Source organism: Lagopus leucura, unplaced genomic scaffold, assembly GCF_019238085.1.
Source record: "Lagopus leucura isolate 7727_CA_CO unplaced genomic scaffold, USGS_WTPT01 Super-Scaffold_100024, whole genome shotgun sequence".
NCBI classification, from domain to species: Eukaryota; Metazoa; Chordata; class Aves; order Galliformes; family Phasianidae; genus Lagopus; species Lagopus leucura.
Genome location: NW_024962276.1, coordinates 4,099,670 through 4,125,871, shown reverse-complemented (window position 1 = coordinate 4,125,871; position 26,202 = coordinate 4,099,670). Strand labels below are relative to the sequence as shown.

Here is a 26,202-nt window from a genome sequence, read left to right as displayed (position 1 = left end):
CGCGAGCCGCTCCGTTGTGCGGTCGTGGGGACGGCGCCGCTGTTTTCTCCTGGGCCTCCCCGGGGCCTGCGGGCAGTGAGGTCTCCGGCTGCGCGGAGCCTGTCGGCTGTGGAGACGCGGCGGAGGTTGGTGCGGCGGGTGCAGTTCCGAGGGGTTTATTCGGGGCTCGGGCTGCCGCTCTCGTTTCTGTGCTTTTGGCTCGGGCTCTTTGCGCCGTGCCGGGCTGCCGGGGCTGCGGGAGGGCCGGGCCGCTCCGCGAATGTGAGCGCAGTGCCCGCGTAAGCGCTGCCCCTCTGTTCGCCATCGGTTCCGTCGCTGGATGCTTTCACCCGCCGCCGGCCGAGTTCCCCGTTTTGGAAGCTTGTGAGGTCATAATGAGGCACTTCTTAAAAACAGCGCGTGTGGAACCCGAGGGGAATTGCCTCTGCGTGCTTTGGGGCAAACGATAAAGGTATTTTTGTGAATGCAGAACTTCTAGTGAGGCAAAATCATTGAGACATATGATAAATGCCTTCTGTTCCTGTCCCCAGTGCAAAATTATTGAGGGAAAACATGACTGCTCGTTCCCTGAAGCTGAAATGGAGAGGTTTAGAACTATTGCTTATGCATTTGTTTTGCTAAACTGATATATTGATTCTTAAATTAATGTACTGACTCCTATTGCTAAAAAACTAACCCAGATGGGGCTCGAAGAGCAGGGAATGAATTGGGTGGTGGGAAACACCACTGAAATGCGCCCAGCTCTCACTGAGGTCCTCAGCTGAAGGCTGGCAAATGCTGCAGCACTTGTGCTGGTGCTAAAGGTCAAAGCAAACAAACCTTAATTCAGCCTCCTGAGCAGAAGTTGTGTGGCTGGAATAGTGAAAGTTTGTGCTTTGAGAAGTCAAATCCCTATAATCATTTGGGGCAGGCTGTGGGCCTGTGGCACATCCAGAGCTGTGGGGCTACAGGAACAGGGCACCCCAAGTCCTCTCTGCTTCTGTGCAGCAGCAGTCCAGCACAGGGGATGTTTCGCCTTTCAAGTGGGGAAGCAATTGTCAGAGCTGTGCTCACATGCAGCAGGTCTGCTTGCTTTTGCTGGCATGTCCAAAGTGTCACTGCCACCCTGGTGTGACAGCAGGCTTTTGTCACCTGCCAGTTTTCAGCATCGAATATGATGGTGGCTGAAGATGCGGTGCTCAGTGCGCTGCTTTTCTTCATCTGCTGCTGTGCTTCAAAAAGAGAAGGAAAAAACAAACTGCTGACTCCCTCCAAAAAACCTTTCTCTGTTCTTCTTTCTCTGCTTGTGGCTGCATATTTGTCAGCTACTACTGGGGGGGGTGGGGGAAATGGTGCAGTTCTCTATTTTGAGGCTCGGAGCACCTGCTGCAGGTATGCAGCTGCACTGTGGGATGGACAGACCATCCCTGAGCCCTGCTCTGACTCAGTCCAGGGAGGGTGTGGATGTATGGTGTGAAACTTGCCTTAGAATGATCTGGTGGAGGCAGGTGTTGAGTTCGACACCTACAGCTTGAGTCTGGTGTTTGGAGCAGCAAAATAACCAACCTATGTGCATTGCTGTGACTGATTGCTTTTTGCTGTGAGCGGAGTGTGCTGCTGGTGACCCAGAGCAATTTGTCATTTCTGCATTCCTGGGAAAGCGTTGCTTTCATCTCATAAATGCAGACACGTGGGTGAGTCTGTCCTTTGCTAGATTATTTTCTTCTTTTTTTTTCATTGTGTTTCTTTTTTAAGCTAGCAAGCCGTGTGAGCAGGATGGATGGGACGCTGTGTGGAGCGTGGGCTCTTCCCCATCCGGCAGCGATGTCATCCCTGCAGATGGCATCCTCCAGTGGAAGCCACCCACAGCTTTGCTGCCTCTTGGGAGGCCTGAACTTTTCTGCTTGGCAGGAAGGAAGCTCATAGCTCCTTATTGACTGGAGTGAAGTGAGCAATCAGCAACGTGAGACCTTAGGAGGGAGAAGGTGACTTTATTTTTAAACCCAAATGAATCTTGTTCATTCACACTCGTGTTCTTGTAGCCAGCTGCTCACCAGCACCGCCACAGAGATTTCCAAATGCTCTGCCTGGCGTTCAGGCACAAGATAGACATGTCCAGATGGTCTGGACAGAATTCCTTGCAGCGGCACAGCAGCACAGGAATGTGAGCTATCAGTACTCTGCCTCTTGGACACAGCTTGGTGACCATGTGTGAGCAGTATCCCTGCTCCTAACATTTGATAATGTTGTCAGCACAACCAACACCTCTTTCTTAAGTGAGTGGTCATCATTTCTAAGTGAGCTGTCACCTGTCAATCCCCCTCTTCCACTCCCTCACCTTGGAGGTCCTGGTTCCTGGCCAGCTGGGTGGGTTGTGGCAGCCTTGTGACAGCACATGGGGCACTGCCCATGACACCATACATAGTACAGCTGTGTCTTAATAGCATCTTCATTCTGCCTGTGTTCCCTAATAACTTGTCTGTCACCACTACTGTGTAATTCTTCTTCTTTTTTGTTTTTTGGGTGGCTTTGGGTTTGCTGTTTTATATTTCTTGAGGGGCTAAGATCGTTGGTGATCTTTTGTCTGCATTCTGTCTTTGGTGTGTGAGTGTTAGGATTTTAGCTGCTTCCCTTTATGTCCATATCTGGATTTCTTAAGGCTCCTACCCCATTCTCTGTTCTTCCCCAGATCATTTCATAATGGCTTTTTGCATCTGGCTTCAGTTGTTAGTGATGCAAACTGTCCCTTGTTCTAAGATACTCCTTGTTTTCCAGCCCCAGAAGCTGCAGGTAGGCATGCTGTGATCCTGTCCTCAGCACAGGCTGTTCACTGTCCCCTCTGTTCCTCCTGCTACTTGCACACTTATTCCTCCCAATTCTTCTCTCAGATGAAGCTTAACAAATTTATTTCTGTGCTTTGCTGGCTTACATGCATAAAGGATTCTCTTCTGGCTTGGTGTACATGTATAATGCTGGAAGCTCCCTTACCTTACACGGGAGGAGTCAAGGGACTGATCCTGGATGAAAATGGAGTGATCAGATGCAGTGTCTGAAGGCATGGACTCAGATGTGGACAATCCAAATCGTTTGTTGCAGGTTCTAGCATCCCTTATATGCATTCCCACTTTCTCTTTTGTAACTTTCCTGCCCTCCTTTACATGTCAACAAAACATTCCACAAAGTCACCTCTGGTCTACTCCTTATCTGAGCACGCAGGCACTCATCCAGTCAGTCATGAGTCGTTCCTAGCCATGTGCTCTTCCTTCCATCAGGATCATTTATCATGCGGCGATCACACATCTCTTCTTTCTCATGCCGTTTGTCTTGCTCCACAGTTTCTCCTCTGAATATTCTTGAATCCCCACAGTCTGAGGCCAGAATGGAGCTGGCATTGTAGCCCTGCATTTAGAACGGCACAGAGTTTCAGGAACTGCTTGCATAACCAAGTCATCATTGCATACAGGTGCGGTGCTTGGCACACTTCTCAGGTCTGAGCTTGGCTCAGTGCTGACAGATAAGTTTAACACAGATCAGCAGCAGCCCTGAGCTACTTTTGCAGACTCTGGTTGTGCCTGGTGTTGGAAGCAGTCTTCTCAGGAAGCTCTTTCTCCAGATTTGCAAAAGACGTCGCATTGGCGTGTTGTAGGTGGTGGTACCTCATTTGCCATCGACCAGAGAGTGTTCCCTTTTCTTTAGTCTCCTAAATGCGCAGTGAGCATCTTCTGCGAAAGGCTGAGTTTGTGTGCTGTGTCTTTGAGGTGTGTTGATTCTGGGACGTCATTCTCAGCTCTGTTCTGCTCTGTGTCTCTCCCTGCAGGTTCCCCAGAAGATGGTGTAAAGCCAGCTGGCGCAGCTGCTGCCTGTGATCTCCGTGTGCCCAGACCTCAGGGGAGACCATGGCAGCAGCTCAGGGAGCTGGAAGCAGCTCAGCTGGGCCCCCTGGAGCCCCTGTCTCCATCCCAGGACACAGCAGCTCCACAGCAGTGGCGGTGTGGGAATGGCAGGACGAGTTTGGCCGGTGGCGGCCATACCGAGGAGATGTGTGCAGATTCATTGAGCAGGGTTTCCAGGCCTCTCAGCAGAAGGGACGGCGTTCAGGATCAGGGCTTGTCAGCAGCAGCATCTCTTTGGGACATGCGGATGCTAGCTTGGCCCCCTATGTCATCGACATCCCAAGCCTGACACAGTTCCGGCAGGATACAGGTAAGGGAGCTTCCTTCTCATGCCAGCATTTTTGTAAGCCTGCTTGTGTGCTTAAAGAGAAAGCCCTGCAAAGCTCTGCTGACACTGTTGTCACTTGCCGTGTGCTGCGTCTTCTCTCCTGATGCTGTGTGCCACCCAGCGTGTGAGCAAAGCAGTGTTGGCTGATGAATCTGCAGGGCTGTGCCAGGCACACAGGGCTGAGAAAAGCCTCATTGTGAGACCTCTGGAGCTCAGAGCTTGTGAGCTAGACTCCTCAGAGCTGGAAACTTTCTGCCTGCACCCCCCAAGCCCACACCTATACAAGACCACTCCACAAAAAGGCCTTTTTGCAATTGAAACCTTCCTGGCTGCATCCCTTGTTCTCTCTGCAACAGGTGTACCGGCTGCTCTATTTTGGCCTGCCATCCTGTGCAAGCTGCTCTGTGAAAGCCTCCTGCCTCTGGCAGAACAGTGTAATGCAGCTGCACAAAAGTCTCCCACTGCTGCTGTTCCTGGCTTGCTTGCTCCCTCCCAGGGAGGAAGGGTGGGCTGCTCATAATTACAGGACTGAAGTTTAATTTTCATTCTCATCCTGATTTTCTGAGGTCACTGGGGCTACTGGCTCAGAATGTGCTGATATGGTCCCTGCCCTCTTTTGCTCCAGATGTGCTGAGCAGCTGTCGCTCAGAAAGCAGGGGTGGAGTGTATGCTCTTATCTTCAGAAAATCCAGGGAGATTCTACATTACACACTCCTAAATGAATGGAAAATTCTTCGTGCATCAGTTTTCCCCCTTGCCAACATCTTACCCCTTGCCACAGGACGCAGTCATGTTTAGCACGCTGCCTGAGCCTCACACCAGGCTGCAAAGTTGGGCACTGTGCTGGGTTCCTGCCAGCTGAAGCAAGAAATGAGCACTGTCTTGAATCAGCTGCAACAAGACAATTCCTCCAGGAAAGGGAAGTGCTTGGAGTGGTGAATGCTCATCGCAGCTGCATCCGTGTTTTATTCTGACTTCATAGTGCTTACCAGTGACCTTGAGATGAGTTTTCCCTAGAAGTGTCTTGAGCACTGGCAGGATTGGCTCAGCACGGCCTGGAAGCTCTGTTGAAGGCTGTGGCTTTAGGCAACACAGCACAGACCACCAGAGCTGGCACCAGCAGCTGTTCCTTGTTTTTTTCACACTGCACTTGTGCAGGAGCCATGCAGCTGGTGCTCCATCCAGCACCTGGGCAGCAGGTCTTCCCTCACCAGAATGCCATCCGTTGCCAGGACACATCCCAGCTGGGTGAGGTTGAGATCTCAGCCTGTGGAGGTTGATTACCTGTGGGAGGCTGAATGATGTGTCTCAGTGTAACTGGGGCATCTTTCTTCACGTGTGCAGGTGTCTTGTATCTCTTCAGTCTTTTGTGAAAGACCTCAAAGCATCTAGTTATATTGTCCGTGGCAGGATGCTTTGGGTTTAGTCATCTCAGGGAAACAGCACAGTACATTTTTGGAAATGATGCTGGATGACGTGATGTTCTCTTTTTGTGGATGAGGTTTGTGGTGGTCTTTTAACAACAAAAAGGCTCATTCTACTTTATAGCTCTCCTGCAGAGTTTCCCACTGATTCGGAGGGATGCTGATCAGAGCAGCCAGGTCTGTGAGCCTCCCTGCGTGGGCAACTGTTCCTATGTTTGTGTGACTGTTGAGAATGCTCTCATATCCCCTTTTTGTGGCCCACTTCTAAGGAAGACTTTCTCTCTGCAGGGCTCTGCCTTAAACACGAACCTTTCTGAGGAAGCAGCCAGCTGACCTTTGTCATCTGCTGGAGAAAAGAATCTCTGCAGGAAACATCCCCATGAAAAATCTTTAAACAGAGCAAAAAATAGGCTGTTGTATTCTGCTCATTAGCTATTAGACAGACAAATAGCTCTTCAAAGGAAGCCAGGGAGAATAACAGGAAGCCAGCGTTAATGGGACTAGCATCTCTACCAACAGGGAGTGACAGCTGTGCAGGGGGATCTTGTGGGCAGGATTAGCTGCAGGCTTCAGCTGCTGCTTTGGGCAGATTAGCTGGAAGTGAATGTGAGACAGCAGCAGGAGTTGTCCTCCTGCCACAGCTGTTTGCCCTCTCGGGAGACAAATGCCAGCTTCCCTGCCAGCCTGGGGGAAGGGGACCTCTTCCATGAGGCACATGCCTCCTGTTACTGACTCTTAAAATCTCCTCTCACCACTGCAGTTTGGGGATCTTAAAATTGCACATCACTTGCAAACACTTGAAGTCTTCACTGTGCTGCTTTTAGCTTCTGACCTGCCATTGGAGCAGGGACTGCCTTGCTGGTTTCTTACCTGTGTGTCTTGCTTAGCTTTCCAACACCTTCTTTTACCTGTGCTGGTCTCCTGTCTGCTGGGAGCAGGTTCCCAGCATCCATCTCTAAACGCAGGGCTTCTCTCACCATGTCGATCCCAATCTGATCTCATCCTTCTTCCCTCTGCTCAGATCTTCCCCAGTTGTTGAGAACATAGATTTGTGCACTCAGTCTTTCTAAAACCTGACAGGAGTTGATTGCTGAACGGGAGCAGTCGTTGCTTGAGTATACTCTTGGCTGTGTTCTCTGCTTTCCCATGTCAGACACTGATTTCTGGCTGGGGAAGGTCAGCTTTGTTCTGCTGACGCCTTCCACCCTGGCTTCTGCCAGAGCAAGGCTTTATCCCACAGGAGTCTGGTATTTTTGGCTGAGCTGTCCTACAGAGCAGGTATGGAATTTCACAGGGTCTCATGGTCTGGCCACCAAAGCACTCAGGCAGAAACCACCAATGCTGCTCACAAAGAAGCTTAGGAGTGCAGTAGGAGCAGAGATACGACTTCCATGCTGTTGGCAGAGCTGCAGCACAGGTTGCCCTCTGATGCAGGTGGTGTGGAGTCCCACAGAGCCATGAGAACATCCTGGGGCAGTTCTCAGCAGGGCTGAAGTGCAGATACTTGTTTGTTGATGTGCTCTTTCACCTCTTTCCTGGAGTTCAGGGTCAGAGCCCTCGAAACTGCTTTAAAGACTTTTTGTTTTTTTCCCTCTTGGTGCTGTTCTCTGAACTCCTTTGTGTTAACAGCTCTTTACATTCCTGTTCCCCACCACCTGCCTGCATTCCCAGACTTGCCCCAGGGTATTCCCAGCTTCTCTTAATGCAGTGGGCTGCTGAGGTTTTTTCCCACTGCTAGGAGCAGTTCTGGCCCAGCTGCAGGAGCCTGTTTTTGCAGAGGTTTGAGCTTCTGTCCTGTTAGGTGGCTCACTTCCTTCTCAGGAGGTTTTTTGCTTTAAAAAAGCAACTGAGCAAGATCCCCTTGGAGAGCCTGGCTTCTGGGGGGTTTGAGCTCCTGCAGTTGCTGTTGAGGAGCCTTGCAATGACAGCGTGTCTGCTTTCAGTGCTCTTTTATGTGGAGTTCTCTGCAGCTTCTTTGCTGGTTTTCTATGCTCGTCTGGCAGCAGTCAGGAACTGAGAGAAGCTGGGTCTGTCCTTCCTTCTCTGAAGCCCTTGTCCTGCCCTCATGGGACTCCTCTCATGGGAAGAGAGTTGCCCAGGCCTTTGTGCAGCAGAGGGAAGTGGGCCTTCAGCCCCAGCAGCGCTTTCTGTAGGTGCTGTGTCTCTATAGTTACTCTGTTGTTGAGGATGTGGGAAGTTTTTACCAGATCTGTGCATCAGCCTGGATTTTATTTATTTAAGTCAGTGAGGCATCTGTGATTGCTGCTCCTTCGCACCTGCGTGTGTTGGTCTCCGCATCCTCTCTCCTTCCCACCCTTCTTCCCAGCAGCTTTTGAACTTGTTGCCAGCCCTCAATCAGATTTGGCTGGGGGACAGAGATCTCCAAGGTGTTCTGTTCCTCTGAGCTCTGTGAAAACCACGTTTATTGGGATGAGAAGGTCTACTAGTGCTCTTCATTAAACACCACAGGTCTGTGTAGAAACGCATCACTGAAGTCCACTTCTCTGATCTCAGAGTGCTTTTTTTTCCCCCTCTTTCCTACCAGGGACGATGCGGGCAGTCCGCAGGCACCTCTTTCCCAGGGACTCAGCAGCCGAGCAGGGCATCGTCTGGGAGTGGCAGAACGACGAACGTGGCTGGTTCCCCTACGAGATGAACGTCTGCGTGTTCCTGGAGCAAGCCCACGCCTCCAGGCACCAGCGGGTGGACCTCGGCCCCTTAGGCTACAACTATGAGGTCGACCTGGTGGCTCAAGTGCAGACCAACAAGACCACGAGGTTCTGCCGCAGCGTTCGGAGGCGGCTGGACAATCCATACCCCGTGACGGCCGCCCCGGCTCCCCTTCACACGGGGGCGGGTTGCTCGTGCCAGCAGTGCTGGCTGAACGGTGGGACTGGCCCCATCACCACGCGGTTCCGGCACTCCGTGACAAACTTCCCCAATTCCTCTGCTGCACCTCAGGTTTCTGGTAGGACGACGTCAGGGAGTTCTTCCGGCGTCGGCTTTGTGCCCTATAACAAACCCGCTTTGTCTGGAGCGAGGTCGACACCGCGACTCAATGCACAGAGCAGCTGGGCTTTGCCCCAGGCTGGAGGTGCTGTGGGCCCCAGCACAGGACTGTCCACTTCTAATGGAGTCAGGTACAGACCCCGACTCGCCTTTGAGTGCTGTGTGTGTGCCAGAGATCTGCTGTGCTCAGGTCTCTGTTGTTTAGGAGCCCCTCTTTGCTAAGCTCTTCTCCCTAAAAGGAGGCAGACTTCTGGTGTCTGATGGATAAGGAGGTTTCCTTTCTGCTTTCCCTTGCTTTTTTCCCCACTTGAAATTTCATCCCTGTCAGCCAGGAAAGCTACATTGAACCACTGGAGGAAGAGGTCAGGTTGAGATACTGCAAGCATGAGGAAATGTAAGGTGGCATTTTGAGGGAGATAACAGATGAATGCAAAGGAGACTTACAGGCATTCCTTTTTAGTTCAAAATATGCTTCAGTTCTCTTCAAGCCCTGCAGGTGCTGTAGGCTGAATGGAAGGCAGCCTCCTGTGGGCTCCCCATGCTGCCCTCTTCTCTTCTGTGCACAAGCTGCTTAGCCTAGCCACAGTCGGTTATCCCTGGGGCTGAAGCAGGCAGAGTCAATGTCTCATTCACAAAGTGGAGCACTTTACTCTGTCTTCTTGCTGGGTTGATATCTATGATACCCAAACCAAGCAAGATACTCATAGCTTTCACTGCACACAGTATGTTTTCTAAGCTGGTCTTCATGGCCTGTCTTCTTTCCAAGAGCTGATGATAATACACTGAGCATCTTCCAGCTGCAGTCACTTTGAACTGAGGGTTGTGTAAGGGCTGTTTGACTGCTCCTTCAGTCGTTGTGTAGAGCAGTGTGTATGCTCTGTGCTGTAATCATCTCAAGCATCACTGTGAGCATCTGAGCAATTAGAGGCAAACTTGCCAGAGTTGCTTTACCTGTCCATGCCAGCCCAGGTAAAGGCATAGATAAGAGATCAGAGGGGCAGAGAAAGTGTACTCTGCTCCATGCAGTTAGCAGAGTTTTGAAGTTTGTGTCTTAAGCAGGACTTAAGCCTTTCACACTTGCTGAACCTCTCTCCTTGGAGGTGTTCATAGTCCTTTGACGTTAGCTTTCCAAGGGCTCTGTCCTTTCCCCTGACCAGACAGATGAATGCACATGGAGCAGTCTGTCTTCCACTGCAGTTCATTATGTGAAAGGACTTCTTTCAACACCAGCTGACAGCCCAGGATGGCTTTTCCCCTTCCTTCCCATGTGGTGAGTTGGAAATAGTGCAGGGTTGGGGTAATTGCTCTTGGCTGGGGTTATGTTCCCAGGCTCATGAAGGCCATGTTCCAGCAGAAAATACCCTCATTTCTGCCAATTAAGGGAAACCGGAGTAGCATGGACTAACAATGCGTTTCATTTAATTCCTAAGCCTGCAACATTCCTTAGTTATTGTATCCCGTGTTCCCTGTTTTTCCCCTCAGCTTAGCTCTGTGGGTTAGTTCCTCTGCATCACTAGTGAGGCTTTTGAGGTTGCAAGGATGAGGTGCTAATTATGCTGCGCTCCTTGTCCCAGGAAGGGCTTGTGTGCCTCTGGCTGTCTTAGCTGCACCATGCAATTCCTTCTTCAGCTGCTCCCTCCCTGCGGCCATCACTGCAGCTTGCACAAACATCCACCAACAAATGGAGCTGGGCTGCCTGTGACAGAGCAGTGTGTGCTGCAGGAAAGGGAGTGGTGGCACTGAGGGATTCTCTGGTGTCTAATAAAGGTTGTGTTGTGTGCACTGCACAGCCTTTTGCCCTGAAGCACACACCCCTGGCAGACATTTACAAAGCTTGCAGGGAGTCCAGCTCCTGCTTTGCTGGAGCTGAGCTGTAACTGACAGCTCAAAAGTTACTGGAGACTGAAAGGCAGTGCGGTTACGTACACCCAGTTACATGCACCCAATTCTGTAGGAAATGAAGCTAAAAATGTCAGCCCTGGAGAAATCTTCTCTCTTGTAGGGCTGAGAGAGGTGTTAATCCTGAAGAACTGCCCAGCTCTCTGTGTGGCAGTGACAGCTATTCCCATGGACAGGCAGGGCTCACTCCAGTGCAGGTTGGTGGTAGCATGGGCACATTGCACCCTTTTAGTAGCAGTGGCAGGGGAATGTTAGGGAATGTTACCTGCTTGCTGCAGGGATGGAGGTCAGGGTAGAGCTCGGGCACTGCATGCTGCAGATTGAATTTCCCCATGCTCTCAAGAGGATCAGAGCTTCTGGAAAACAGAGAGCAAGCCAAGGCATAAGTAGATGTTAATATTCTTGGCTCTGCTGTAATGTATGAAATAAATGTGGGCAGGTTATTTTGCTTTTTTGTGCCTCAGTTTCTTCCCATGCTGTAAATATAGCAAATCCAGCCTCCTTGCAAACTACACTGAGAGCCGCAGATGGAGTGTGCTGTGGCAAGGGCTGTGTGGAGAACAGAAGGCAGCACTGCCTCCAGCAGTTTTCCATCCCTGGGTGAAGCCGTGCTGGGAAGCATCCTGTGCTGCAGCCCCAGATCTTCCCATGCGCTCAGGAGGTGCAGAGCAGGGAGCATTTAGAGATTTCAGGCACTGACTTTCAGCTGCTGCAGGCACAGCCTGAGCTTTGGCTCAGAAACGCCAGGCAACAGCTGGGAATCTCTGGGCAGCAGAGGTGTGGGAACAGGCGCACCCACTCAGAGGCAAGGCACAATATGTGTTACACAGCCATAGCAATATCCTTCTTCATTACCCCCTTCCTCCTCCTCCAAAAAAAAACCACCTCAGGCCCAACGTAAGCTCAGAGTTGCGTTTGTGCACCTTTTTTAGCATGGCAACACTTCCTCCTATGCACTGCGGCTTCGGATCTGCCCAGGCAGCGTTGTGGCAGAGGCGGCACAGTGTGAATTTCCCTTGGTTTCATCAGCCTCGTGTCTGGGATTTCTGCAGGTTTCTGCACGTGGCAGCCCTGCCCCTGTGTTCACATGGATAGGTTAGCACATCCTACTTCAGACCGAGTCTGCGTGTTTGTAGTCCATGTGAAATAAAAACGTAGTTCCTGTGTCATCAGTTTAGTTGGCTTAAAGCCTTCCTGCAGTCAGAGCTAACACACTTTGCCTTTACTGTTTGTCTTGAGGGTTCTTCTCACTTCACAGAAGCTCTGGATCCAGGGTTTGACAGGACCTTGCAACACAGGAAAGGAAAGAATCCTTCTGCCATCTTCCCAAAGTGCTCGTCATCCCCCTCCCAGATCAGCTCTGGCTTTCCTGTCCTTGAATCCTCAGCTCTGCTGTGTTTTTCCTTTCCATGGGGAAGGGGAGATGGAAGCAGCCAGGTTGCTGCAGCACTTTGGGCACAAAGCTGCTTGTTGTCACAGACCAGTGCTGTCACTGACCGCAGTGTCATGGGCTGCTTTCTGCTGGGAGAAGATGGGGGAGCATTGGGAGAGAAAAATAAGTGAGAAGGAACTGTGATGAAGGAGCAAAACTGGGGAAGAAAGAAGTCATGAAAAGGGTCACAGTAACTGACTAGGAGCCCTTTGAAGTTGAAAGGAGGATTTCCACTGTGGTCAGAGAAGTTTGAACTGGGCTGCGGTGAGAACAATTGGTTGCATCACTTGAAAATGTTGCAACATTAGGGGCAACGGAGGGGAAAACACAGGAAAGGAAGGGAACTTCTGGAGTGTGGAGGACCTTTTAAAGGTCTGGAGACTGCCAACAGTACAATGAGACCCAAGGTTCCCTCAAAGCATCGGAGCATACAGGAACCTGCTGCAAACACAGCAGGCAGGGAAACAGCAAGGTAGGGATGTGTCACTGCTGGATCTTAGCAGGGCTGCAGAGAGGGACTGCTGCCTGTGATGCTGTGTTGAATACAGCAGCAGGTTTTGCATCCCAGCTGGAGAGAACTAGGTTCTCAGAGACAAAAGATGGCTTTGGGAACTTGATAACGGCCCTCCTAAAGTAGTGGCCAGGTGCAGCTGAGGCTGATTTGGGGAGGTGGTCATCTAAATGCCTTGTGTAGTGACTGCAGCTGCTGCCCGTGAGCTGTTGTGCCTGTGTGCCACCTAAGGCAAAACCCACAGGTGACTTTCTGTGCCAGCATGGTGGGCTTCAAGCTGGGGTCAAGCTTGCTCCTAGCAATCCCTTCAGCTTCTATGCTGCTGCTTTCCTTTCTATCTCCTGCTGAGCAACTACCCACATTTCCTAAACTGCTTAAGGTGCCATTGCCAGCACTGAGAAATGCTACCAAAGCAAGCTAGGAATCTAAAAGGGATGCTTGGTGTCCACTGTCTGTTAACCTCCAAACCAGGTGCTAAACTCTACTCAGCCTCTTTCAGTATTTCTTCTCTTGTTCACATATTTCATAGTACCCTCAAGGACAGCAGCCGTCAGAACCCTGCTTTATAAAGGGGTGGGCTCCCTAAGTATGGCTGCTGGGCCAGTGGGATTGGTGGGTGGGGGGGTCCCAGGGGAGCCTCACCTGAGTAATTAAAGCCTGTTAAATATCTGGGCTGTGTGCTGCTGTAGCTCAGTCAGCTCTCACTCACCTGTTGATTTGCACTGTTACATTTTTCTCTTTCTTGTTCTCTATAGTGCTCTAAATCTTCCTGTCAAGATGTCCAAGCCCAGCAAGCTGAACCAAGCCTTGGCAGGTAACAATGTTGTTTTGCTTTATCTGCTTTGTTCTTAAGGTTATGTGAGCGACTGCTTCCTCTGGCACCTACTTTTCCTTTTAGCCCTTAAGGAAACTGGTTTGTGTTTAGTAGTGAAAAAGTTCTTGTCCAAAAACCTAAACAGCAGAAAGAACAGACTTGAGAGAGAGAGCAGGTTGGACCTTAGCAGTTACTTTCTCTCAGTAGAGCTTGTTGTAAGGCTTTGTTCCCCTCTAGCTGAGGTGAGGGTTTGATGTTGGTTAGCATGGATCAGCACTTTGCTAATGTAAGAGCAGGATGCTAGCTGGTGTGCCGTCAGTCTTGGGGTGGGAGAGATGAGCTCTGCTTCTGAATTGTAGTTTAGAGGCAGGCTATGAGCTATCAGGACAAGTGGGTGTATTTAGAGCTTGGGTGCTAATTTTCCAGCTATGGGAACCTGGGCCAGGCTGTGTGCTGCTGGCAATTGCTGCTTGTTTTTTTTCTTCTTGTTCCTTCAAGGAGGAAGGCTGTAGTGCAGACTTCTGTATGAAATTATTTTCTGTGGTTTTATTACAAAAGCTCAGGCCTTTTGCTTAAAAAGGGTTGTAATGCATTTCCATAAGGAAAGGAAGAAACAGAAGTTAAATCAGTTGCTGTCTCCTGTGGCAACACAATGCAGGCTGGCTTGTTATCGTTGAAACCTGTGAATCTGATCCTAAATATACCCAAGAAGTGCATCTGAGAAGGAGGAAAGTGCCAGTTTTCAAAGCTGCTTTTCAGAGTAGATTTGCCTGTGAAACATGAAATGGCGTTGCCTTGAAAATGGCAGCTCTATAGCTTTCAGCAAGTGCTTGAAATCTGAGTGCTAGAACTTGATGGTGGTGTTCTGCCTTGGTTGGCTGCAGCTGTGACAGTGTGTGCTGGGAGTGCAGGTTTTGCCCTGGTGATCCCCTGGCACTGATGTTTCTGGCCATCCACTTTTAATGCTATGGCAAGGATTGTGCCTTGTAGATCTCCAGAGCCAAAGGGCACCGCATAAAGTTAAATGCAGGGCTGCTGAAGCATGTAGCCCCTCCAGCTTCCTGTTAACAGATCAGGCTTTGTAGAAATGAGGTGTAGAGCAGAGCTCCCACTCTGTCTGGGAGGATGACCTGTGAGCGGGGCTCACTGTGAGAGCTTTGAGTTTCATCCCCTGGCTATTCACACTGACTGTAATTAGTTACTTAATCTCATAAGGGTAAATGCAGCAAAGGGCTGACAAGCCCTACTGAATCCAGGCTGTTAATAGTGTTAACTGTGACCTTGTTCTACATAGGCAAGTTGTCCCCTGTTAATTTGAAAGGTCTCCAGATCCCTGGGAGGCAGTGAGTAGGAGGTCTGAGTGGCTGCTTCTGCAGTGACCACTCAGCCTAGCCTACACCACCCTGCAGCCAAGGGCAAGCATCTCCTTTGGGTCCTCTGTCTTTGTAGCCCATGGCTGTGATCAGACCTGGGATGCTCTGAGGGGGCAGGGAGGGGAAAAATCTGAAGTTCTGAATCAGCAGCTAATGGGGATCCTGCTGCTGTTAGTGGGAAGGTGGGCTTTGGTGGTGTGATGAATGCCTGGGATCTTAGTGAGGAATTCATAATGCTGCAGCTCCACAGCTCCAGGCTCCAGAAATCATGAAGCTGACTTTGAGACCCTGTTCTGTTTTTTCTCACTTTCTGCTACTTTAATGTTTTGAGGTATGGAAAATCTGTCATTTAATCTATCTTTCCACTCTTGGTATTTGGTTAGTACAGAGAAATGCCTAAATATCAGTCTCAGCAAACTGTTAAAGCACAGTGTTTGAGCTGTGACTGGTTGGGTGTGCTGGGTTGGGAGTGAGTAAGCAGCTGGTTGGTGCTCTGTGCATTACGTAAGGGTGTTTTCCCCATGCTAATATTCTGCACAAGACATTACAAAAGTGCCTTATTTACATGGGAGGCTGAGAAGAGCTGGTGGATGTTGTCAGAGCTGCAGCAAAAATAGCTTTACCCCTTGGAGTTGTAACATAGTGCTTGTGGCCACGTAGGTGCTTTGAGCAAGAGAAAAGGGGGGGGGAGTGTGTGCTTCTTGCACATATACAGACACACACTTGGCATGTACACATTTCCACAAAGGCTGGGATCACTTGCTGGTTGCTCTTGTGGGAGGATTGTTGGATGCTGAGACTTCCAGCCTTGTATCAGCACTCTGAAGGAGGAATTGTTCTGGTGTTTGAGATAAGCCAAAAGAACAACACAGCACAGGAGCAAACCCATTCTGAATGCTCTCTTGGTTTGCATCTGTAGGAAGAGAGGATTCATCGTGCGTCTCTGTGAGGGCAGCAGAAGGTAGAAATGGAAAACAATCTTTTCTTGCCAATTCAAGGTTGTCTATGGGGAGAGTACTGAACTGGGGGTAGCTCTCCTTGTCCCATGCTTAGCCTGTGCTCTGTGCATGTGGGCCTGCTGTTGCCTTTGCAGCTGGTGAAATGAGAGTTCCTGGAATAAGTACTTAGTTGCTTTGCAATGATTCACAATGCTGGTAGACAACTTTGGGTAAGTTGTTCAAGGTGCTGGAAGGGCCATGTTAGTGGGTAACCAAGCTTAGATGGGGTTCTGTGTCTTGTTCTTCACTTGCTTTCTGACATGGAGTCTGAAGTCAGTTTCCCAGCCTCTGCTTTCATCTTGTTCTCTTTTTTCTTTTGCAGCAGATTTTGCATGTTAGTTAGCAAACTGGCATTGATCTCCTCAACGGAGCATTAATTTTGCATTTGCATATCAGTCAGATGTGTGTGGGTGGTGACAATCCCTGCTGGTCTTTGGACTTCTCACCAAATGTCAGCCTTTGCAATCAGTGTAATCACAATGCTGAGAAATGAGCATTTGAGACAGCCTGACCACTTCCCTCCTTTGCATTAGGCTGGGAAATGGCATTTCATGGCTCTGGTGGGGTCAGGCAGTTTGAGATTCACAGCTTCAGAGACCCAATACCTGCCTGGTGCGAGCAGGTGGCAGCTCTGCAGCTGCTGGGCTTCAGCTACTCAGCTTTGCTCATTGCCTCCAAAAGCAAGTAGCTTTTGTTAGGAGAATGCTTGAGCTGTTTTCAAAGCATCCCAGAGGCTGCAGGACTGCTGGTGTAGCGTGGGGCTGGGAGCACGCAGCATTCTGTGACTTGCAGAAAGCCATGGCATCTGGATGTGATGTTCAGTCAGTGTTTATGCTGCTCCCTTGATGCTCATGCTGAGAACAGCCCAATGCTGGTAGTGGGGTGAGGTCCCTGACTCGGTGCCACTGTGCTGTAAAGATCCTCTCTGTCCCTGCAGCTCCTGGGTGTGGGAGGGGGGTTATGTAAAGCTGGCTCAGCAAAGGCAGCGCCTAACAGGGTTTCTGGCTTGGGATTACCTGTTTCCATGTGTGCTGGGGGATATACAGTGCATGGGGCAGCGTGGCCCTTCCTTGGGCAGTCCTGTGCAAATGACTGTGTCTCGTATCCCGTCTTGTGAAATACTTTCTGTCTAAAAGTCTTTGGTCCTTAAGTGCTGTTTAGTAAAAGCATCTAACTCTTGCATCGTGGAAGACTTAACAGCGTGTGGAATGTGTACTGCACTTGGACCTTAGGTGAAGCTGGGGCTGCATGGGGACTGGTTCTGCTTGTGGGGCACTTACATGGGCTTTGTGCAGGGGATTTCTATTGTGCTGCAGGCAGGAAGTAGCCTTACTGCTTGCACTTGTTTCCACTGTAACTCCATCTTCAGTGCTGTGTGGGCTGGTACCTTATTTTGTCCTGAGTGATGCATTTGCTTTTCCGTCTTCCCAACTCAGTTGAATATGGGCTTGAAAAACAAAAGCCTTGGTAACTTCAGCTTTGGCCATGAGCTATGCACAGACCTGGGGATGCTGGCAAGCATTTCCTTTGCATTAGGATGTGGTTCAGCACAGACAACTTCTGGGGAAGTGCTGGCTTTGGGTTGTCTGCTGTGTCTGCAGCCATGAATGGCTTTTGACTGTGGCAGGGGGAATTCTCTTCTTGAGAACGCCATGCAGGTGTATGGAATGTGAGTTTTAAAGCAGTGTGTCACCTTAGGAATGTTCTGCCTTCAACAGGCTTGAATTTCCCAGGCAAACGTCATACTCCATCAGTAGGGTCAGTCCTGTGGCTCTGTGCGTGCTGCTCTTCAGGGGATGGCTCTCCTTGTGAATGAGTCACTGCCTTAATAATCTGTGTGCAGTGAATGCAGCAGTCCTGGTGCTGGCTGGGGCAGGGAGGGTGAGCAGTCTCAGGCTCAAAGTGTTTGAACAGGGCAGCTCTGTCTGTGCTCAGCCCAAGCTGCTCAGGCCCCCCAGGGTCAGTGTTGCCTCCACGGCTTTGCATTAAGCAGACTCAGAATGCCTGAGAGCCCTAAAGCCAAAGCAGAGAGGAAGGTCCTGTTCAACCTCAGCCTGGAGAATGCCCCCATCTCCCTACTTTTGTTTGCTGCCCAGGTTCTTCCTTCTGAAGGCATCTGGATCCTGTCTTTGTGCTGACTCCAATCCTGCTGCCTGCCAGGTGTTTTATGTTCAATGAATCAAGGGCCTGGGTTTGGTTTTGTTCTATTTTTTTTTTTTTAATTTTCTTTGAAAGTGTGAAGGTTTTTTTTTTAATGAATGTGTCTCCCCGTTGTTTCCCTCCTGCATGTGGATCTCGTACCTGCTGTAGGCATGACGGCTATTCTGATGTCAGCCGCTGGACTCCCCGTGCACCTCACCTGTGTGCCGCAAGCTGCCAGCACCCATAAAGCCACTAAAAAACACAGCTCAGTTAAGGAGGGGAGGAAAGTGTCCAAGAAAGGTAGTTCCTGCTCAAACTGATATCTGCTTCCATCTCCTCCTCTTTATCTCTCTGCGCTTGTTCTACCTCCCTCTTTTCCTCTTGTTTCTCCCCTGAACCCTGTTGGCTCTCTTGGTTTGGCTCGTGATGCTCATCCTGCCAAGGATGAAGCAGTGTGTGCGGGCTCTGACAGGCTGTACAACAAGGTGAGAAGGCAAACCCTGCCCTGTGGAAGCACTGCTTCTTTCCGTCAGTCATGAGATCTGGAGCCGTGCAGTTGCTCTCTGTGCATGACTGATTTCTGCAGGTTCCCTGAACCCTTGGGGTCTGGCACTTTTCCAGGTGCTGTCTCAGGGAAGGTCTCCTTGTGAGCTGTGCTCATGGCTGAGTCATAAGGTGAGGAGGATCCTGCAGCCAAGCAGGTTTCTGAGTCATGTAGGGCATTCAGGGCCAAACTGGGATGGGTTTTTCTCCACTCCTGTCTGAGATGGAAGGTAGTAGAACCCTCTCTGGTGGCTGTGCAGTGGCAAGTAGGGCTGGGTCGCTCCCTGCTGAGATGAGCCCCCAGGGCTTGGCTCCTGCCCTGCAGTGCTGCTGGCATCCTGCACCCTCTGTCTTGAAGGCTGTAGGTATCTGCTGTGGAGTGTGGTTCCCATGGTGTGTGATTTCCGTGGAACTGCTGGAGTGAGTGTCATAAAATTTCCTAATTTGAAAGGGACCCATGAGGATCATCGTGTCCTGGGGTGGGCAGCCAGCTTCTCACTGCAGATAAGCAGAGGGAGCTGCAGGCTCCACAGCTCTGCCTAATGTGGGTGCCCAGCATGGATGTGTCTGCATTCAGGAGCAGGAAGAACCTCGTGGCAGTGGTAGGGAGGCACCTGGCTGTGTTGGAGCTTGCTGGTGTTTGGTTCTGAGAGCCAGCACATGCAGTGAGGGAGCTCAGCAGGAGATGCAGGCAAACCCCCTCTGAAGGAGGACACTAAACAGACATTTAATGTGGAAGGAGATGCCTTGCAGAACTGTGTTATGTACAGAACTGCGGGAAGGAGATGGAAATGGTAGCGATGAGAGACGCTACATGTGGAGTAGGATGTGTGGGAGGGGGAGGAGAAAGCAGGAGGAAAAGCAGGGAAGAGCAGGAGATGTGAACATGAGAGCTGGAGGAGGAGAACTGAGCAGAGGCAGAGCTGGAGGGACTGGTGCAGCATTCCTGAGCCCTTGCCCTGTGCTGCACCCCAGGGGCTGTGCAGCAGTGGGCTGATGATGATTAGTGCTGCAGAGCTGTTGTACACTGCAGCAACGTGTGGCAGCAGTGCTGGTCTTTCCACGTTCCCTCTCAGAGGGGTGGATGCAGTGCTGTGAGATGTCCCACCGCTGCCCTGCAGCTCCAGCAGCGTGCCTTTCTCCATCAGTGTAGATGCAGCACCCAGCAGCACACGCATGTTGCCTGCTGGGGCTGTTTCTTCCCACCCTGACTGACAGTTGGGCAGGGGCTGCTGAGTGCTGCCTTCAGGCAGCCAGGCTCCTGCTTGCCTTGGGTCTCGCACTGTGGGTATGGCACAGGGTAGCTGTGGGAGCTGTGCCCGGTGCTGCTCTGGAGAACTGTGACTGCCAGCTGCCTGCTGTGGCTCAGCAATGCCACCTGGTGGGACCAGGGAACCTCCAGCCTGAGGGGCAGAGAGGGGATGTGAGCAGAAGGAGCTGTGTCTGTGACATGAGCACAGTACGGCTCCTTCCGTCTGGCATAGCAGGATTCAGTCCAACCATTTTGCTCAGGATGTGCTGCAGAGGAGATGCTTTGCCAGCTCTGCTGCTTCCAGTGCTCATCCAGGGGAAGGGGGTGCCCCTCTCTGTTCCAAAACAAGATGTAGTAAGCTAGCAAGAGGATGTCCTTTGCTGGGGGCAGGGAGGCTGTACCTGCAGAGTGCGAGCGCATGACTGCTGCACGAGGAGGGTCTTGGTGCCCCCAGGAGCAAGCTGTACCTGTGCAACACTCCTGATGGCCAAGGAGTGCTGTCCTGTAGTGACAGTAATGAGCTTGACTTTGTCAGACTGTTTTGGTTCTCTTTCTTATAAACCCTGAAGCTATAATAGGCAGACACAGGTCCATTTTGTGCCCTGAATTTCTGCGTCTCCACACCTCTTCAGATTTTTCTGTCCTTAAGAGCTCCAGCAGGAGCTGTGCATCCAGGTGCAGGCACATCAGTGTGAGTGCCAGCAACTGGTACGAAAACAGATGGTGGTGGGTGCAGTGTGCTCCTGCTGAGCCCTTCTTGCTGCCTCCTGCAAGCTCCAGTCCTTCCTCTTGGGTGCAGCAGAAACATGGCAGCATTTACCCTGCTGGCACACCCTGCCCTTTGCTGTGGCACTGTCCCAAATCTCCAAGTTAGCTCTGCTACAAGAGAGTGCCCTAAAGGGCTCTGTGCTTTGGCCTCACAGCCCTGCTGGGGTGCTTTGAAAAATACCTTAACGTTGAACCTGTACCTGCACACTGATCTGGGTAAGGTGGTGTAGACAGAACTGCATCCAACTTCCTGGCTTTCTGGGAAGCTGGGTTATGCTCAACAAAGGCACTAATTAGTCAGGACTTGTTAATGGTGTTGCTATTTGGCAGTGATGTCTCTGGCACAGGCCAACACTGTGCTGCATGTCTGGGGGAAGCCCACTGCTGGGCAGGCAGTGTGCTGCCAGCTGCCTGCAGCTCCCAGCCATGGGTGTTGGGTGACTGTGCAAGGCATTTGCTGGAAACAGCCTGTCTGAACCTGTGTGCTGCTCACTGCATGGCTCTCCTGGGGACAGGAGGGAGGTGTCACTGCTGCAAGTAGTTGGTTGCTGAATGAGGATTCAAAACACATCTGTGAAATGTTGCCTTTGGAAAGCCCTGCTGCAGCAGGTGGCTTATTATCTACGGGGAGGAAGGGGAAGCATTTAGGAAAGTCATTATTCCTTTTGGTAAATGAAAGGATGGTAAACATTCCTTCACATCCTGGATAGATCAGTAGCACAGCATTAGACCAGCTGGTGGTAAAATTTCAATGAGCATTGAAAATGCAATAGCAGAATTGACCAGTCCTCTATTAATCTTGAAAACCATGGAGCCTAAGCAGGCTTTGATCCCAGGGGATGGCTAGAACAAAAGCTTGGAAGCAAATGCTTCCACAGAGCAAATGGTGCAGTATGTGAGTGATTCCGGTGCGGAAATGTGGCTCGTGCCACAGCTACTGGTTGGGCAGGCTGCTGCTCTGCTCTGGGGCATGGCAAGGTGAATAGCTCTAAAGCTGCTAAATCTGTCATGCAGGTGAGCTGAGGTGTGTGGCCAGGTGCTGGGCAGGCACTGCTGCTGGTTAGACACGTGCTCTGCTTGTTTCCCTTGGTGTCTGTACCACCTTGTCCATGCATCTTCTTGGCGTTGCTCTCTCCAGCCTGTAGCTAGGGGAAATCAGAAGGTAGGTCACCTTGAAGAGACACCTGAAAACCAGCTAAGATAGAGGAGGACTTGTGATCAGTCTTGTGGGCAGCGTGGGACCCTCAGGAATGCAAACGCAGTCACTGTGATCAGTACTTCAGGAAGAGGATGGACTTATGGTGGGTAGCAGCCTGCTCTGTGTGCGTGTCCTCTCCAAAACATGCAGAGCAGAAGCTGGAGCCTCCTGCTGTCCTGTGACTGTCTCTTGCAGTTACCAACCAGAGCCCACATCCAGCTGCCACACGTGAGCAGTGCCACACTGTGTTTGCCAGCTGGAGCCTGGGGCAGGGACATCACAGAGCACCCTGCTGGGGCAGCTTTGGCCACAGGAAGTGGTGAGCTGAGCTGAGGATGAGCAGAGGCAGTTCAGGCAGACGGCATCCCTGTGCCACTATTTCTGGCTGGCACTTTGTCTTAATCCACTGCATGTGAGCAGGGTCCCAGCAGAGTGGACAACACAACAGTGCTCCCCATGAGGTCAGGATGAAGCCTTGAGGCAGCTTCTGGCTTTGCTGAGCTCTTATCCTGAGTGCTGGAAAGTGGAGGCTCACTCAGGCTCCTGTTTGTTTCCTGCTCTTCTTGTGGCAGCCATTGGAAATACTTTTCCAAGGAATTTTGGCGTGCTCCTGAAGTGGAAAACTGCTGTTTCCAAGTTCCTGTGTTTGACTTAATGCTTAGTGTGTCATGTTAGCACCTTCCTGGCTGAGGGGCTCCAGGGCAGTAAACTCTCAGCCCCACTCTGCCTGAGCCATTGCGCATCTCCTGCCTGGCTCAGAGGAGCATCCTCTCACACCACAGACTTGTTGTGCTTTTTGTGCTCAGTCGTACCTTCCTGCTGCTCACGCTGCCAGATGCCAAGTGTTTCAGAATGGCCAGGAATCCCCATCTTAAAATAACTTGTCTTAATGACTGTGCCTTCATCTCGGAGAGCCTAGCACCCAGTTCATCCATCTTCCCTAGTGAAATGACTTTCCACTCACGTTAGCTCATTGCCTCATCTCTTGCATTGCCCTGGATCTAGCTCTGCTGTGAAGAGGTGCATTCTTCCTGTCTGCATTTTGCCCATCTCTGCCAATGGCATTCAGAGGAATCAGTCTCCTGCCTGATCCAGGTCTGTGCCAACTCACAGATCTCTGCCAGTTTCATGCTGGCTTTGGCAGGTGAGCAGTCCTTCCTGTCTGCTTTACGTGTTTGGCTCTACCATGAGAAGTGGTTATCTGGAAAACAGAACCCACTGTTCATTGAGGGAGTGTTGGAGTACAGCTTTCTTGCAAGCCCCAGGGTAACAGCACTGGTGCTTGTGGCTGTCCAACCCCTGTCAGAATTTGTCTGCCCCAGGACAGAGGAGACCAGCCCTCACTGGTGCATCTCATCCTTCATCTCCCCAGAAGCAGGCTTGGAGCAGAGCAGGAAGAGTGAGGAGCCCCTGTGCCAAGTGACAGGTCTCACTTTGCCTCCTGCCGGCTGCGGCCCTAACATCACTTGTACAAATGTTTCCTCTTGCAGGCTGGTGGAGGAGCCTGGCTGCCTCTGCAATGGGCCTGATGATGGGTAAGGAGCTCCAGCTGGGTGCAGTGCTCACTGTCTGGATCCAGGCCTGGCCAGGCAGTGCAGTTCCCAGCAAGGGATTGGCTGGGAGCTGAGTGATGGCTGATGCTGTTGGCCCAAACCAGACCAGGGTCTTGTGTGATGTCTGGTGCTTAATCCTGTAACACTTCAGAGGGGATGAGGGCATGTGCTTGCCGTGCTTTGGTAAGCAAACTCTTCCCTTGGCAGGAGGGGGTTATGCTCAGGGAAATGTCAATGTCTTGTACTGCAAATAGGGCACCTGTTATAAAACTCTTCTGTGTATCTTTTGACTTGTGTTGTGTTCTACTAGATTTGAGTGTGTAAAAGCTCAAGAGAAAAGACACTGTTGTGTGTTAAGGATGCAAGGCTAATTCTGCTGTACTCAAGATAAGGTCTGCTGCTCAGTATATGGCTGGGTTTCTCCTGAAGTGGCCAGCTGCAGGGTTTGGCAGTGTCTTACTCCTGGTATGGGAAAGTTCCTTGTCAGCTGAGTGGTGTGGGAATGCCTTTTCTCCTCTAATAGCCTGTGACAGAATTCTTTCCCACTGAGTCTGCTGTGTCCTTGAGTTGAGTTGGAGTTCAGCTGGGGCTGTCCGACATTACTTGGGATACAGAAGGGCACCCAGAGCACAGCAGCTGCAGGTGGTTCCCCAAAGTGTGCTGCACAGGGTGCAAGCATCCACTGCTACATGGCATTTCCCATCCTCTTAATGGGAAACCTGTGAGCACACAGAGGTTTGTGCTTGTGGATTCTCCCATCTGCAGCACTCAGTCCCAGCTCCAGCTGTTCCTGGCAGGAGGAACTTTTGGAGGGCTTCTGTGGATTGGCTGGAGCAGCCTTTTCTGTCCTTTCTAACCCATACCTTTCTCGTTGGCATGCTGGCCAGTTACTGTCACCTTGCAGTGCCTGTATACCTCATGGTATGTCTGATGTCTTTCTCCTCTCTTCTTGTGCAGCAGCACCAACTGACCCAGAAGCAGTGGTGAAGAAGTACCTGGTGGAGGTGAAGGGCACTCCTGCAGATGAGGTGAGGAGTTGTGGGGGTGTACACGAGCTGTCTAGCTGCTCCATAAGGTGCTGCACAGTCGCCTTCTCCTTGCTGTCTTGTTCTCCAGGACTGTATCATCTGCATGGAGAAGCTGGCCTCTCCTTCAGGTTACAGCGACGCTTGTGAATGCAGAACAATCAAGGCAGAGATGGTCGGTCGCCTGACGAACTGCCAGCACTCCTTCCACATGCTCTGTGTGCTGGCCATGTACTCCAATGGAAACAAGGTACTGAGCCAGTCCATCCCCACCAGGTCCCGTGTGCCTTGTGTCTGGGCGATGCACTGCAGAGCTCTGACACCTGCTTCTCTCCCCACAGGATGGCAGCTTGCAGTGCCCCTCCTGTAAGACCATCTATGGAGAGAAAACTGGCACTCAGCCCAAAGGCAAAATGGAGGTCTCCACTTTCCCTCAATCCCTTCCTGGCCACAGGGACTGTGGGACAATCCAGATTGTGTACCACATCAGCAGAGGCATTCAGGTGAGCATAGCTTGCCCCTGGCAACAGCTGCAGCCTGCTGGCTGAAGCTGTGAGGGCCCCTCCCTCACACAAAAGTACAGGGCACCAACGTGCTGCCTGCAGGCAGCCCATTGCTGAGCAGCTGCCAAAGATGCCATTCTTCTGAGAGTTTCCTCAGGCCATGTGGAAAAGCTGTGGTATGGGATTTTCTGCCACCAGAACTCACATAATCTGAAGAGCTGGCTTTACCTGTATCCCAGCTGAGGCGCCTCCTGGAGGACCCATGATGTAGCACGTCCCATAGGAACCTGTCAGATACCTCCTACAATTAGCAGTGCTCTGCTGCTTTCACGTGGAGAGCTGCCTTGGTATAGGACTGCCAAATCCTCGTGCTTACCCCATTTTTGCTGCTCTCTGAGGATGAAAGTGCCAAATACGTCTTCTCTGTTGCAGGGCCCTGAGCACCCCAACCCAGGGATGCCTTACACAGCAAGGGGATTTCCTCGCTATTGCTACCTACCAGACAATGAGAAAGGCAGAAAGGTAAGGTGTTGTGTGATGGGTTTTCCTACTGGGGCACCAGATAAGTGGCAGGGGGATACACCAGTGGTTGGAAGGGATCTTGTTTCCTTGGTTTCCTGCTACAGCAGGGATTTAGGCTGTTAAGCTTCTGGCAAGCAGCTTTCATGGCTTTAGCTGCTGAAGGACAGTTCTGACTTTCTTCCTTCCTATCTTTCCCCACCCAGGTCCTGGAGCTCCTGAAAGTGGCCTGGAACAGGCGCTTGATTTTCACAGTGGGCACCTCCAGCACCACTGGTGAGAGCAACACGGTGGTATGGAATGAGATCCACCACAAAACAGAGATGGACACAAACCTGAGTGGCCACGGCTACCCTGACCCCAACTACCTGGACAATGTGCTGGCAGAGCTGGCTGCCCAGGGCGTCACCGAGGACTGCCTCAGAAAATGAGTGGTGTTGAGGGGCTCAGCTGGGCTGTGCACATCTCTGTGGCCCCCTGCCCAGGGGCCCACCCAGTGCACTTAATCGTGTTGCCTTAAGTTCCTGTGTCTAACCATCTGTCACCCTAAGCAATAATTCTGTCATGTGGGAGTGCTGTGTACTCTGTACAGTCTTTTTTTTTTTTTTTTTTTTCTCCTGGAGGGAAGCTATTTTTGTAGAAAACGTGACTGTATGTCCAGGTAGGGTTGGTGTCTGCAGCTGGGAGAGAGGTGGTGAGGTGACAGGGCCCCTTGTGAAGGCAGGACCCCAGTCCTGGTGCTGTCTGGGGTGACAGGAGCGTCTCTTCCGTAAGAGCACTTTGGAAAGAGGAGGGCCTCCCTCCTTCTCATTGCAGTTCTTCTGAGCAAAGCCTCCTGCCCCTGTAGCAGATACCTGTATCTCTTGGTTGTAATAAACACTTCATTTCCATGGAGAGCTGCTGCTTTGCCTTCATCCTGCGTGGTGGCTCAGGATTCCCCCTCTGAGGGACTGGTCTGCTCTGTGGAGCTGGTGTCACTTGATCCAGCCAGGAGAAGGGAGGGGAAGCTCAGCTCTGCTGGAGGACCCTGGCTCTCTGC

At 51.2% G+C, this 26,202-nt stretch overlaps 1 protein-coding gene across 4 annotated transcripts; it reads left to right on the top strand.

Moving 5' to 3' along the window:
* DTX2 (deltex E3 ubiquitin ligase 2) lies at positions 1-26,057 on the top strand. 4 transcript variants are annotated; one of them, XM_042879649.1, is made up of 11 exons: positions 1-125; positions 3,797-4,182; positions 8,170-8,764; positions 13,231-13,289; positions 17,971-18,102; positions 23,054-23,098; positions 24,074-24,144; positions 24,233-24,391; positions 24,483-24,644; positions 25,077-25,166; positions 25,370-26,057. In XM_042879649.1, exons 2-11 carry the CDS (start codon positions 3,876-3,878, stop codon positions 25,592-25,594), a joined length of 1,845 nt encoding a protein of 614 aa, XP_042735583.1. In that variant the 5' UTR covers positions 1-125; positions 3,797-3,875; the 3' UTR covers positions 25,595-26,057. The 4 variants fall into 4 exon arrangements, with proteins under 4 accessions (XP_042735583.1, XP_042735579.1, XP_042735580.1 ...); XM_042879645.1 differs by lacking the exon at positions 23,054-23,098 and having other exon boundaries at positions 2-125; XM_042879646.1 differs by lacking the exon at positions 17,971-18,102 and having other exon boundaries at positions 3-125.
* Positions 26,058-26,202: the final 145 nt, after the last annotated feature.